The sequence below is a fragment of the Phocoena phocoena genome, chromosome 20, assembly GCF_963924675.1.
Source record: "Phocoena phocoena chromosome 20, mPhoPho1.1, whole genome shotgun sequence".
NCBI classification, from domain to species: Eukaryota; Metazoa; Chordata; class Mammalia; order Artiodactyla; family Phocoenidae; genus Phocoena; species Phocoena phocoena.
In genome coordinates this window covers 18,077,202-18,090,948 of record NC_089238.1, presented here as the reverse complement: position 1 = coordinate 18,090,948, position 13,747 = coordinate 18,077,202, and the positions used below count along the sequence as shown (strand labels likewise).

Sequence of the window (13,747 nt, the reverse complement as noted above, 5' to 3'; positions counted from 1 at the left end):
AAGTCTTAAGCCGATTAAGAGTTCTATAACAATAACTAATAAAAGGAACTCCTTCTGCTTCATCCGATCTGGGTGACTGAATTGGGCCATGTCAAATTCTTTTTACACCTGCCTTCCGAATTGACATAGAAAGTTTTCTAACTCCCCTCTTCCTCATCCCACATGCAACACAACACAGAATCTCTGTCACCTTCCCCAAAGTCTCATTTCTTTCAGGTAAGGGGAGGCTGGGGGGACTTCCCTGGTGGCTCAGTGGATAAGAATCCACCTGCCATTGCAGGGGACACGGGTTCGATCCCTGGGGCAGGAAGATCCCATGTGCTGTGGAGCAACTAAGCCCATGCGCCACAACTAGTGAGCCTGTGCTCTAGAGCCTGTGGACCACAACTACTGAGCCCGAGTGCTGCAACTACTGAAGCCCTCGTGCCTAGAGCCCATGCTTCGCAACAAGAGTAGCCACCACAATGAGAAGCCTGTGCACCACAACGAAGACCCAATGCAACCAAAAATAAATTAAATTAAATCTTTAAAAAAAAAAAAAAGAGGCTGGGGCATATTGTGACCCAGTGTTGGAAAATATCCCTAAATATATTCTGTTGTCTCTAAAACTGTGATTCTTTGTCCTTATCAACGAGTTTTGGGTCATGATTCATCAGAATCTATTAAAGAAACAACCCATCAGAAGTTGTGTAATCCATTGCTTCTCTGCCTTTTGGCTAAGATCAAGCGTAGAAGTTGTGTAATCCATAGAGATCAATTGGGACAAGCAAAATTTTTTTGTTTTCGCTCTTTCCACCCACTTGGCAGATCCTTGAGTATTTACTTATATGTGCAATCAGATGTGTACCTGATTCTGAGAATCCTCTGCTCACTGAATCTAGTGATAAAGTATTGCACACACACCAAAAAAGCTGAATTACAATAAACGTATTTATCCTATGGACATGTTAACCTATACAACTCTTTGAAAATGTTAAGCATTTGTAATATTTGGCATTATTTGGAGTTATAACATTGCCTGACAGGACTTTTGCTATATGATGTAAGCAAAATCACTTTCTGCTTGAGCAATAGGCTGCTCAATAACAGCAATATCTCCCTGCTCTCATTTCTATGTATAATTCAAGAGGTTGCTTTCTGGTAGAAGCCTGATTCAATGTAGATGTTGGATATCAAAGTCATTAATTTTCTAAAAATAGTTGTTATGATCTTATACCATGATACAAGTGATTAAAAAATTACAAATATTTAATATAGGGTATATATGATAATGGTCAGTGTTAGAGTCTACTTTCCTAAATTAAAGGTACAAGTTAAAGGATAGATCTTTACCTCAAAAGTTAAGTGCTATTATAAATCTCTTGTAAAGTTAATACCTGTAAGAGAAAACATGCCTGGCTTCTCTTTTAGGAAAATAGCACAGCTTTATCTGATACTGAGAAAACAAGAACTTGGAATGCCAAGGCACTTATCACAGGAACTTTCAACTATTCCTATTAGAAAAAAACAGAAAACATGATAATGTTTGTAGAAGAAAAATATGCCTGGCAAATTCTTTTTTCCTGTTCTCTAAGAATGTATGCTTTTAAATGCCACAAGGGAAAATATTTTTGGTAAGTCAAATTAGAGCATAAACTTCACAATTTACCTAAGGTTTACAATAAGCTACATAAGAGATGTGTGCTGTCCAATGACTAAAAAGCAGTTTGGGTTGAAGAGAGTTCTAGTTTGCATGAGGACCCTGATCGTGCTGCATTTTCCTTTTCAATGTGCACATTGATACATTTTTAGCTACACAGTTACTTCTCAGAATGCAGTTCTCTGTTCTGTAATGAATGTTTGTGAAGGGTACAAGCCCCAAAGTGTGATCCTGCAAGGCAGGCTAAGAAACAAAAGTGCTGTAGGAGTGGCCTCTGCCTTCCTTTGGGGAATGCCTCCTCCTGCAACATGGGACCAGCTGTGATGGGCAGGGCTCTGCCTTTCTCTCTGAGTACCTCAGGCAAGTCACTGACTTCCCTGTGCCTCACTTCCCTCATCTTTGAAATGGCGGGGGTGGGGGGGGGGGGTGGGGGGGGGGGTGGACAACTGATTAACTCCAAGTTCCCTTCCAGGGCTTAAAACATTTAATAGAATGCAGTTAAACGAAAAAGGGTTTTTTTGGGGGGTTTTGGTGGGGAGGGGGTTGTAATTGTTGGTTTTGGTGTGTATGGAAATGGAATCTTAGTTTGTCCAAAATTAGTCTGTTGGTAAAATTCCATATGAATTTTAAAAATCAGAAGCTTACTGCGATTTTAGTCCACATCAGGATTAGTGTCTGGACTTAAAAGCAAATTTGTATAAATGCTACTTATTTATAGTGTTTAAATTAGATTTATAGCTACTTATTTATAGTGTTTAAATTAGATTAGGAATTTAAATTCAGACTCTGAGTCCAAGAAAGCCTAGTGTTTATTAAACAGTTTGTTTTACCCAGCAATCTAAACTGATTCTGGTAAATTACAGATGTGAAATCCCATCATTTGTCATGGAGTCTAAGAGAATCCTGTTCTGTAACTGACCTGGTGCCCTCAGAAGTATAATTGCATTGGCTGCCTGATTTTGGGAAATTAGCACAGCATGGGCTGTTTTGTATATGGCAACAGATCTTAGTTGGAATTAAATGCTCCGTGTCTACTGTTTGAATGACACGTCTAACTAAATGGCTATTAATAATTAAAAATTAAAGATAACGTGCAGCATTTATAACTTAGTTGAAAAAGGCACCCTCAAATGATTCAGCTATCAACTCCTTTTTTTTTTTTTTTTTTTCCGGTATGCGGGCTTCTCACTGTTGCAGCCTCTCCCGTTGCGGAGCACAGGCTCCGGACGCGCAGGCTCAGCGGCCATGGCTCACGGGCCCAGCCGCTACCGCGGCATGTGGGATCCTCCCAGACCGAGGCACGAACCCGCGTTCCCTGCATCGGCAGGCGGACGCTCAACCACTGCGCCTCCGGGGAAGCCCAACTCTTATGAGTTTTTAAGATATTCTTAATCTTCTTCATGCACATTTAAATTGAAGTGAATATCCTGATCAACATATTTACCCTTCACAGATTTCATTACATAAAGAGATATTCAGAAAGACTCCAGGATTGTATATCTCCAGGTGCTTTTCTACAATACAATTATACTCATCTTTTAATGCAGGATGGAATCCAGGAAGAATAGTAGGTCTCCACATAAACGATCTTTGGCTGTGGTCAATGTAGATCAAAGTCATGTTCAAATACTGTTTCTTTGGCTCTTAGGAACTGACCGAAGGTGCAGGAACTGACCACATGCTGCAGCTCTCTGTCCATGAGCACAAGATGGATTTCTGGAAAAGCATTCCTCTCTTTAATTTACTTATTTTCATCTCATTACACAGAGGATTGTGGGTGTTTTCATTGCAGTACTGTGAGATCTTGGGCATCCTGCTTCTTTGGTGTTTCAGTTTAGAATGTTATAACCTTAAGGCTTATATGACAAACATAAACAAGCCAAATGAGAACTCCTGTTGGCAAAATGATTTTCAAGAGTCCTTCTAACATGCTGTTGTCAGAAAGCAAATTTGAATGTCCTTTGTCTGTAGGTATGTGTTAGGCACATAGAGAAGATCTAAGAGGAAATATACAGAAATGAAAACGTAAAGGTGGTGGAATTATGAATGGTATTTTTTCAATATATATTTAATATTGTTATATTGTTTTTACAATAAAAGTTTGAATGCTCTTATCATCCAGAAAATAGTAGTTATTAAAATATAAATTTTAACAGGGTCTCATTTATAATGAGAAACAATTTCAGAACACACATCCCCTCCCCCACCCCGCCAGGTGCCACAAACAGGCAAAGCAAAACTTTTGGAATCTTACCTGCAGGGAATCAGAAGCACGTTTTGAAATGCAGCATCAAGACAGAATAGCATCGAGGTTAGGAGCACTGACTATGGAATAGGGTACCCCTGAGTTCAGATCCATTCTTTTTTTTGTGTGTGTGTGTGTGTTACGTGGGCCTCTCACTGTTGTGGCCCCTCCCGTTGCGGAGCACAGGCTCCGGATGCGCAGGCTCAGCAGCCATGGCTCACGGGCCCAGCCGCTCCATGGCATGTGGGATCTTCCCGGACCAGGGCACGAACCCGTGTCCCCTGCATCGGCAGGTGGACTTTCAACCACTGTGCCACCAGGGAAGCCCCAGATCCATTCTCATTGAAGATTTTCATTAATTTCCCTGACCTCAATTTCCTTATCCTTACAATGGGAGTAATAATAGGATATACTTCATAGGGATATTGAGGTAAGACTTTTTGCAGGCACAGGGCTCAATAAATGTTGGCTGCCTAAAATGGGACGGTTGGACAAAAGAAGCAATATATATGAAAACATTAACTTTCTATAACTTAGGTAAAATCGGCTGGAAATCATTTTGAAGATTAAAACTAGATAAACTTGTCAATGAAAGAAGGTATGTAATAAAAAGGTCAAGGTTACAGAGGGAAATTCAGGTTGATCGAGAAGTTGGAATCTGTACATTTTTAAAGTCAAACTCATTGAGGTATAATTTAAATACAGTAACATTCACCCTTCTTAGGTGTGCAGATTTGAGTTTTGACAAATGTGTACAACCATGTATCCACCGCTGCAATCAAGATATAGAATGTCTTCATCACCACCCGAGAGTTCCCCCATGGGAACTCCCCCATGGGAAGGATTTGTAGGCAATCCTTTCCTCTCACCCCATGATCTGATTTCTGTCCCTACAGTGTTGCCTTTTCCAGAATGTCACCTAAGTGGAATCTATGCATTTTTGAGAAAACATATTGTGAACCTTTTTTAAACCCTTTTCAAAAAACATTTTGAGAAATCATTTTTATGTGATGATTCTTGGTGCACTGGATGTTGCTGGTCATTCATAGGTGAATTCCATTTAACTGCAGTGACATGCCTTCGTTTCTAGGCAGGCTGAACAAACTCTCCTGCTACTGTGGATTCTCCAAGCTGAAGTCATTTCTCCATTGCTAGCCCCCGCATTCTCTTCCTTTCTTTTTCCACTGAAAAACGTGATAAATAATGGATAACAGAAATGAATTTGGGCTCAATGAAGTAGAGGTTGAAATAAAAGTCCACTTGGAGCTATGGGTAAGAAACAATATGACGTTTGGAAAGTTGTTTTTTTTTCTTTCAGGATCATGCATGTTCTAATCAAATAAGAACATTTGTTATTGTAAAGATAGCTGGGGAAGACCAGACCAGTGGAACATAAGAACCAAGAGTCAAGTGTCCTTCTCTGAAGTAAGCAACTGTTGTCATAAACAAAATGACTCTTGTGATCAAGTGGCACATGGTAACTGCTAGCCCTGTGTGCACTTACTGTCAGGCCTGGAGTAGCTGGCACTGTGCCCCTGGCAGAACAGGGCGGAGCAGGACACTTGGAGGACACGCCAATAGGTCTGGAGACAGATTCCAAACAACACTTGCTGCACGTGTGACCTTACATAAATCACAACCAACTGTCTTTCCATATCTCTTGCCCATTTTCTACACAATTGGAGGTTTTTTCTTCTCAGTCCTTTGTGATAGGCATTAGAGATATTTTCTCAGTTTATTATATCTTGGACTTTCTTATGGTGTCTTCTGTCATAATAAAGTTATAAATATGCACAGTGTGTCAAATTGATCAATCTTTTCCCTTATGCTTCTAGATTTTGAGTCAAAGACTATAGAGGAATTTACCTGTTTTCTCCTAATGCTTCGATGGTTTTTTTTATCCACTGTGGTAGCCAGCCTCCAAGATGACCACCAATGATCCCTACCACCTGGTGTTTTCATGTAGTCCCCTCTCACACGGCATAGGGCTGACCAGTGTAACAATAGGATACTGTGGAAGTGATGGAATGTGACTCCTGAGGCTAAGTCAGGAAATGCATCATGACTTCTTCCTTCCACTCTCTTGGATCATTAACTACCATGTCTCAAAGACATCCAAGCAGCACTATGGAGAGGCCAATATGGTGAGGAACTGAGGCCTCTGGCCAACGGCCATATGAGTGAGACATTGTAGAAATGGATCCCTCAGCCCCTAACCAAGCCCCAGCTGACATGCTCACCAGTCTCATGTGAAATACTGAGACAGAACAACCCATCTAAGATGCTCTTGAAATCTTGAACCACAGAAACTGTGAGATAATAAATGTTCATTGTTTGAAGCCACCGAGTTTTCAACCTCCCAAGCTAAAACTTTAATTCCTTCTTTTCCCTTGCTCTGCATATTCAACCAATTACCACATTACCTCAAGTCTACCTCCTAAATACTCTCTGGTGAATCATTCCCTTCTTCCCACCTCCCTCACCCCCTCTTCACAGCCACTCTCCTAGTTTAGACCCTCACCATTTCTTCCCCAGCACGTTCCACGGGCCTCCAGAACAGCCCCATCCAATTGAGTCATCAGGCTGTTGTCAGGGTGACCTTTGAAGATATGAACTTAATCATGTCACCACCTTTTATGGCTTCCCATGGCTTAAAGCACTGAAATCACCTGGAGAAGTTGGGGGATTGTTAAAAACACAGGCTCCAGGGTGCCATCCTAGACTCCACAATAGATTGTGAAATGATTGTCTCAGAGCAGAGAGCCATCAGTGGGAAAGCAGGTAAGGGAGGGGTCCCTAACTGTGGATTATGCAGAGACTCAAGATGGATGAAATTTGGCAGACTCCACCCCCCTCCCCCAACCTGCCAGTACATGTGTTCTCCCTTGGCCTCTGTGTGTTTTTCTAAACATGTGGTCTTGTTTCCTGTTTCTGGGATGCGGTCAGTACACAGGGATCTGCATCTTTAGAAAATGATGCCAACAAAAATCAACCTAAATACTACTGTTGCCCTCTCTGGATCCTCCCCCAGGGAATATCCCACATTAAAATGATAGTTTGAAAATGAGGCTCAACAATAGTCTATATGCACATCCGGACACATAACAAATGGGTGATCAACTATAATAGCAATTGTGGAGAAACCGTTAGTAACGAATAAGGAGCTATAAAAGAGAAGACTGCTTTAACAGGCTCTTTCTAAAGGTGGAGCAGAGCAAAATTTCCATCTCTAGGCTTGGATTAAAATTCTCCCATGAAAGTGGAAATTATCCAGTGACCTAAGATGCTTAAGGTGGTCCCAGGTGCCCTGACAATAAAAGGTGTCCAGATCACAAGATGGGAGCTTGTCTGGGGATTCAAGGAGGACCTTTCACACTCAGACTGTGCAGTGTGAAATTTGTAATTTGGTATCTGGTTCATGCATCAGTTTTTCATTGCTGGGGTTCATGTGAGCCTGCAAAGCTCGGACACCTAGCCCTTGGACGCCCCCCCCCCATCCACCCCTACCCCACCCCCCGCCAAAGGAAACAAACCCTCTTTGTTTAATCGAGAAAGTCCTAGTTCTCGGGTTTTGGTGTCACCAGACCTAGGTTTGCATCGCACTTTTACCTCGACAGGTCATTGTGCAATCATAAGCATTCCTGCTCTTGGTCCATGTGTCCGGAGTGAGGGTGTTGAGGCCCTCCTAGCAAGCGGCTGTGACAGCCCTTGCCCCGCGAGAGTGACCTGGCTGGGAACAACGGCACTCGAGGCGGAGCTTCACCGCACTGGCACACGCCTGCTTCTCCCCCTTACAGGCAGGCGCGGGTGAGGCCAAACAGCCCGGGTTCACCGATCGCCCAGCGCGCACCTTGCCGGGAGTTCACCCAGCGAGACGCCGGCCTCCGTCCTCAGGCCCGGGGAAAACTCCAGCCTCACCAGAAGCTGAGCCCGGAAGTCGCGCGCCGCCACACGCCATGAGCGGCCCCCTGCGGCCGGGCCCAAGCAGTTGGCGGCGGGCGGCCACCGTGGTGCTGGCTGCGGGCTGGACGCTCCCGGTGGTCGCCGCCCCGCCGCGGCCCCCGCCGCCCGCCGAGGGCTTCCGGCTGCTGCTGCTGCTGCGCTCCGCGCGCCAAGGCTTCTTGCCCGGGGCGCACGTCTTCCCGGGTGGGGTGCTGGACGCGGCAGACCGCTCCGCCGACTGGCTGAGCCTCTTCGCGCCGCACCACCGGCCGCCCCGCTTCGGCCTGGGCCCGGCGCCGCCCAGACGCGCCACCTTCCCGGTGCTGCCAGATGCCAGGCCCGGAGCCGCCGACGGGGACGAGGCGGCGCTGCCGGATGACGTTGCCTTCCGCATCTGCGCCATCCGCGAGGCCTTCGAGGAGGCTGGCGTGCTGTTGCTGCGGCCCAGGGTCCCCGGGCCCGTCGCGTCCGGGCCGGGCCGCGCCCTCGCGCCGCCGCCGGCCCTGGCTGACTGGCGCGCCCGCGTCCGCCGAGACCCGCAGCACTTCCTGCGCCTGTGCGCTCACCTAGACTGCACTCCCGACATCTGGGCGCTGCACGACTGGAGCGCCTGGCTCACGCCTTTCATGCAGCGCCGTGGCCGCCGCTTCGAGACTACCTTCTTTCTGTGCTGCCTGTGCGAGCCGCCGCCGGTCTTCCCCGACTTGGTGGAGGTGGTGGACTGCCAGGTAGGCGTCCTCCCGGCGCGGAGTGGGGACCCACTGGAGCTTGGGAATGAGGACCCCACCCCCGGCCGGCGGCCCAGGCCCACCCGGAACCTCCAGATAGGCCGGGTCCAGGGAAGCTAATTCGCTTGCTCAGGGACATACAGCCAGTACGCGACTGAGCGGGCATGGGACCCAGGTGGTCCGGCCCCCGGCCAGCAGGCCAAAGCCATGACCTTGGTGAACTGCTTTCTACTTTCCCCGGCTTCACAGCCCCAGGGCCTCGACGATGTCTCCCCACGCGGTTTCTCCAGCAGGAGGCCGGCGGAGACGCTAGGAGCTCTGCTAGCGCTGATCAGGTGCCAGGCTCCTTCCTAAGCACTTGCCGTGCATTAACTCATTTCAACCCCCAGCAGTTTGTTTCCTCGTAGTTCAGTCTTTTAAAATTTATTTGAGACTGTTTCATTTGAGACTTGTTTTATGGCCACGAATATGGTCTACCTTGGTGAATGATCCCTCTGCACCTAAAAAGAATGTGTATTCTGTTGTATTTGATGAAGTGTTTGTAGAACTGTCAGTTAGGTTAAGTTCGTTGATAGTGTCCTCAGGTCTTTCATATCATTTATGTATTCCATCAAGTACTGAGAGAGGAATGCTGAAATCTTCAAAGAATAATTGCGGATTTGTCTTTTTCTATTTTCAGTTTTTCAGTTCCATCAGGTTTTGCTTCGTGTATTCTGAAGCTCCCTTGTGAGGTGCTGCCTAGGACTATTCAAGCTTGATGGATTGAGCCTTTGATTATGACGAAATATCCTTCTTTATCCCTGGCAATGTTCCTTATTCTGAAATCTGAAGTTTACCGTCCGATACTAATACAGCCGCTCAGACTTTCATTTGATTAGCAATAGCATAGTATATTTTTTTCCATTCTTTACTTTTAATCTGTGTCTTTATATTTAAAGTGTGTTTCCTGTAGGCAGCATATAGTCTTACTTTTTTATCCAATATGACAATTTCTGCCTTTCAACTGAAGTGTTTAGATCATTTGTATTCAGTGTTATTCTCAATAAGGTTAACTTCAAATCTGCCATCTTGCTGTTAGTTCTTTAGTCTGTCCCCTCTATTATTTGAACTGTTTTTCTTCTTTTCCTGACTTCTTTTGGATTAACTGAGTATTTTTAGGACTGTGTTTTATCTCCACTATTGACTTATTAACTGTACTTCTTTGTGATTGCTTTAGGGTTTGCAATATACATCTCTCATTTCATGTGTAGTATTAGAACCTTAAAATAATATACTTCCATTTCTCCCCTCCTGTCATTTATGCTTTTGTTGTCATACATTTGACTTTTATTTCTATTATAAACTCTATAATACACTGATTATTTTTGCTTTAAATAGTCAATCTGTTAAAGACTGTGAAAATGAGGGGGAAATGTCTTTTATGTTTACCTGCATATGTACCATTCTTAGCACTCTTCATTACTTTGTGTGGATTTAATCTACATCTGGTATCTTTCTGCCTAAAGAACTACCTCTAATATGTCATGTATTTCAGATCTTCTAAATTTGTTTAGAATGAATGAATCTAAATTCATTCTAAACAGTGAATCTTCTAAATTTTGTCTGAAAATACATTATTTTGCTTTTGGTTTTTGAAAGATATTTTGGCTGGGTATAGAATTCTATGTAGGTTAACAGTTTGGGTTTTTTTTTTTTCTCTCTCTCTCAGTACTTAAAAATGTTGCTTCATTATTTTCTGGTTTGCATAATCTTCTGTTGAGAAGTCTTTTTTTTCTTCCAGTTTTACTGAGATATAATTGACATACAGCACTAAGTTTAAGGTGACAGCATAATGATTTGACTTACATATCCCATGACATAATTACCACAGTAAATTTAGTGAACATCCATCATCTCATAGAAAAGTTTGCTTTTAACTCTCTGTTCCTCTGTATGTAATGTGTGTTTGTATTTTTGGTGTATGTGGCTACTTTAAATATTTCCTCTTAATTATTGGTGTTCAGTAATTTGATTATGATGTGCGTGGTTTTCTTTTTGTTTTATTATTTAATTATTTGTTTCTTCAAATATTTTTCACCTCCCTCTGTTTTCTGGGACTCCATGTATGTTGGACTACTTGATAATGTTCCACAGGTCCCTGATGCCTTGTTCATTTTTTTTCAATCTTTTTTCTTCTCTGCTTTATTTTGAATAGATTTATTGCTATATTTTCAAATTTTCTCCCTTTTCTTTCTTTTTTTTAAAAAATAAATTTATTTATTTTTGGCTGTGTTGGGTCTTTGTTGCTGCATGCAGGCTTTCTCTAGTTGTGGCGAGCGGGGTCTACTCTTCGATGCTGTGCGCGGGCTTCTCATTGCAGTGGTTCTCAACATGGGATGATTTACCCATCCCACCCTCAGGTGCGTTTAGCAATGTCTGGAGACATTCTTGGTTGTCACAACTCAGGGACTTCTACCGGCTTCTACTGGGTAGAGCCCAGGGATGCTGCTGAATATCCTTCCACAAAGAATTATCTGGTTTAAAGTGTCAGTACTGCCGAAGTTCAGAAACTGAAGGGCAACAGTGGAATTTAGAGCCAGCGTCACCCCACCCCACCACCGCCCTGGGAGTTTGAAGCCCAGGTTTTTTAGTTAGAGGATCTTCCTACGTTTTCTCATCTGTAAAATGAGAGTATGCAGGGTTATCCTAAGGATTGGAAATACTTTATGTAAAGTATTTTTGCTCAAAATACTTTTACTGGTAACTAGTAAAACTAGTGTTTTACCAGTGACAAGTAACCAATAAACAATAAGTTATTTAAGTTATTTTAGCCTATGGTCTAGACCAACCTGAACAGGTTGAATTAAGTGAGTTAATGGCTATTGTTTAACCCTTTATCTTCATTGTTACCACTGAACTCACAGGATACCTTAGAGATTGGGTGGTCCTTTGAGGCCAGAGCTTTGTTTTTCAAAATGTAACCTTGGCCAACTTCAGAAGAATCTGGGGTGCTTATTAAACATAGATTGCTGGGCCCCATAGATTGAAGATTTAACAAGTTTCTCATACAAGCTTGTAAACTTCGGGCCTACAGATATTCAAGGCAGTCAATGTCAACTCCCTGGTTTTGGGTGTGAGAATCAGTTTCCCCAGTGTAAGGAGATATTTAGTAAACCAGTTGAAGAAAGACCTTTTGGGGTTATTTCATATTATTGAATCAGCTCTTTTTATCTAAATGTGTATGGAAGGAAGGCTTGGGAAAGTGGGCAGGTCACAGCAGTGAGGCCACTTAAGTGAAATGGTAAGTGCTATCTGGTTGATACCGTGCAGTTATTACACTCCTGGTCCGACAGACTGAGTCACATCTCTTGACCTTCCTGAAAGCTTCTCTTGCTCCGGCCTCTTTACCTTCATTGTAACACATGGCACACATCACGCTACATTTTGTTTGCTGAAGGCCCTATTAGGGCCTGAGAGATCTTTGTCTCATCCACCACCACATCCTCAGTGCCTAGCCAAGGCACCCATTTATGGGAGGAATGAGTGGGCACTAAATTCTCAATCCGCTGTCATGAGTTTATACTTCAGAGTCTTCCTTTAGGAGTGACCAGAACCACCTTGCCTTCTTAGCATCTCCTGCCTTTTATGCTGAACAACGCTCCCAGGTCAACCCTTTGTGATCTATCCTGGTTTATGTACTAGTTCTCAGGATCAGTGTCCCAATAATCAACCTCTGAAGGGGATCAACCCAGCTTTCTTCACCAAATCTTTTCATGTTGTCTCAGAGGAATCTAGCAAGACACATTAATGAATTAACTTTTACATTTTCAGTTAGCTCTTAGGTTCTGATCTAAGGATCTCGAGTCTTGCGTTGTCTATAGGATAAACTTCAGGAAGCCTTACCTTTGTCTTCTGCAGTGGTCATCTCCGTCAGAGGCAACTGAAAGCTTCATATCAAAGGAAATTTGGCTTGCACCTCCACAGTTCTACGAAATAAGAAGACTAGAACAGTTTGCCTCTCTCTCTGACTTGCACAAATTTTGTTTGGATCGTGAATTAGAAGGGGTGGAAAGATGGCTGCCAATCACATTATTAACTGCTGATGGAACAATCCAGCTTTTACCAGGTAAATCAGTGAGTTATCAGTGTTTTTGTTAGTATTCACATTTAATGCTCTGGGCCGTATGGCAGTATTATCTCACACAGAGACATGAACTACAGTCTCTGTTTTACACACTACAGAGGTACTAATTAAATAAGATCAAGGTCTGTAAGATATTCATAGTATTTATTATAACCAGAAATTCTGGATACATTACTTTATATACACTTAATGTAAATATATTTCCTAGACACTAACAAAGTTCTTTCTTGTATATTAGCTCACTTTTTTACATTTTAATTTTAAATTATGCGAACTTGTAAATTGTACTTATTTGATTGAAAGAGAGTTTGTTGGTGGTCAATTGTTGTTGGGTGAGTACAGGATAGAGGTTTTGTAGCCGCTTACGGTGGAGTTTTGTGACCTGTCTCACTTATGGCTGCTTATCTCACTTCTCAGAATTGTGAAAATATTTGTTATTCATCCTACAGTGGGACAGCTCAGCAGTTTTGATGTGTAAATAATAATTTCTGTAATTTAACCTTAAAATGATTAGAGCAGCCCACATAGAAACACCAAAAATATGGATATCAGGGCCAACATTAACATTGAATGGGATAAAGAGAGTCATGAATTAGTGTAAAAAATTATAGTTCAGGATGAAAAAATACTAGTCATAAATGTACCCAAAGAAAATTCTTGGCTGGAAATTGGAGAACTGGGGAGGGTAGGGGGGTATTAAAAACACAAAAAATAAATTGAGGTAAGCACAAAAAATTAGGATTTTTTAACAACTATCTCAGTTCCAAACACCTGAAATAGATTAAAAAAACCACTGATTTATATATCACAAATATATTGGAATGTTTTATAAAATAACACTAAAATTAAAATATTATTTTTCAGGAGATGAGATGTACTTAGAAGATTCAAACTATTTAGAAAATCTTATGTCCACTGAAAAAAAGAATGAAGAAATCATGAAAGAAGGCAAGAAATTTCACCGAATAGTGATGTACAATCGCCATGATTATAACATCCACGTGACAGTTCAGTCAAAGTATAAACATGTTTACCCTAAGAACTATGTAGTGAGTAAGAGCCGTCTGTAG

General features: G+C 42.7%; 1 protein-coding gene across 1 annotated transcript; it reads left to right on the top strand.

Moving 5' to 3' along the window:
• The first annotated feature begins 7,840 nt into the window (after window positions 1-7,840).
• On the top strand, window positions 7,841-13,747 carry NUDT19 (nudix hydrolase 19). Its single transcript, XM_065899627.1, has 3 exons — window positions 7,841-8,554; window positions 12,452-12,659; window positions 13,542-13,747. Exons 1-3 carry the CDS (start codon window positions 7,841-7,843, stop codon window positions 13,745-13,747), a joined length of 1,128 nt encoding a protein of 375 aa, XP_065755699.1.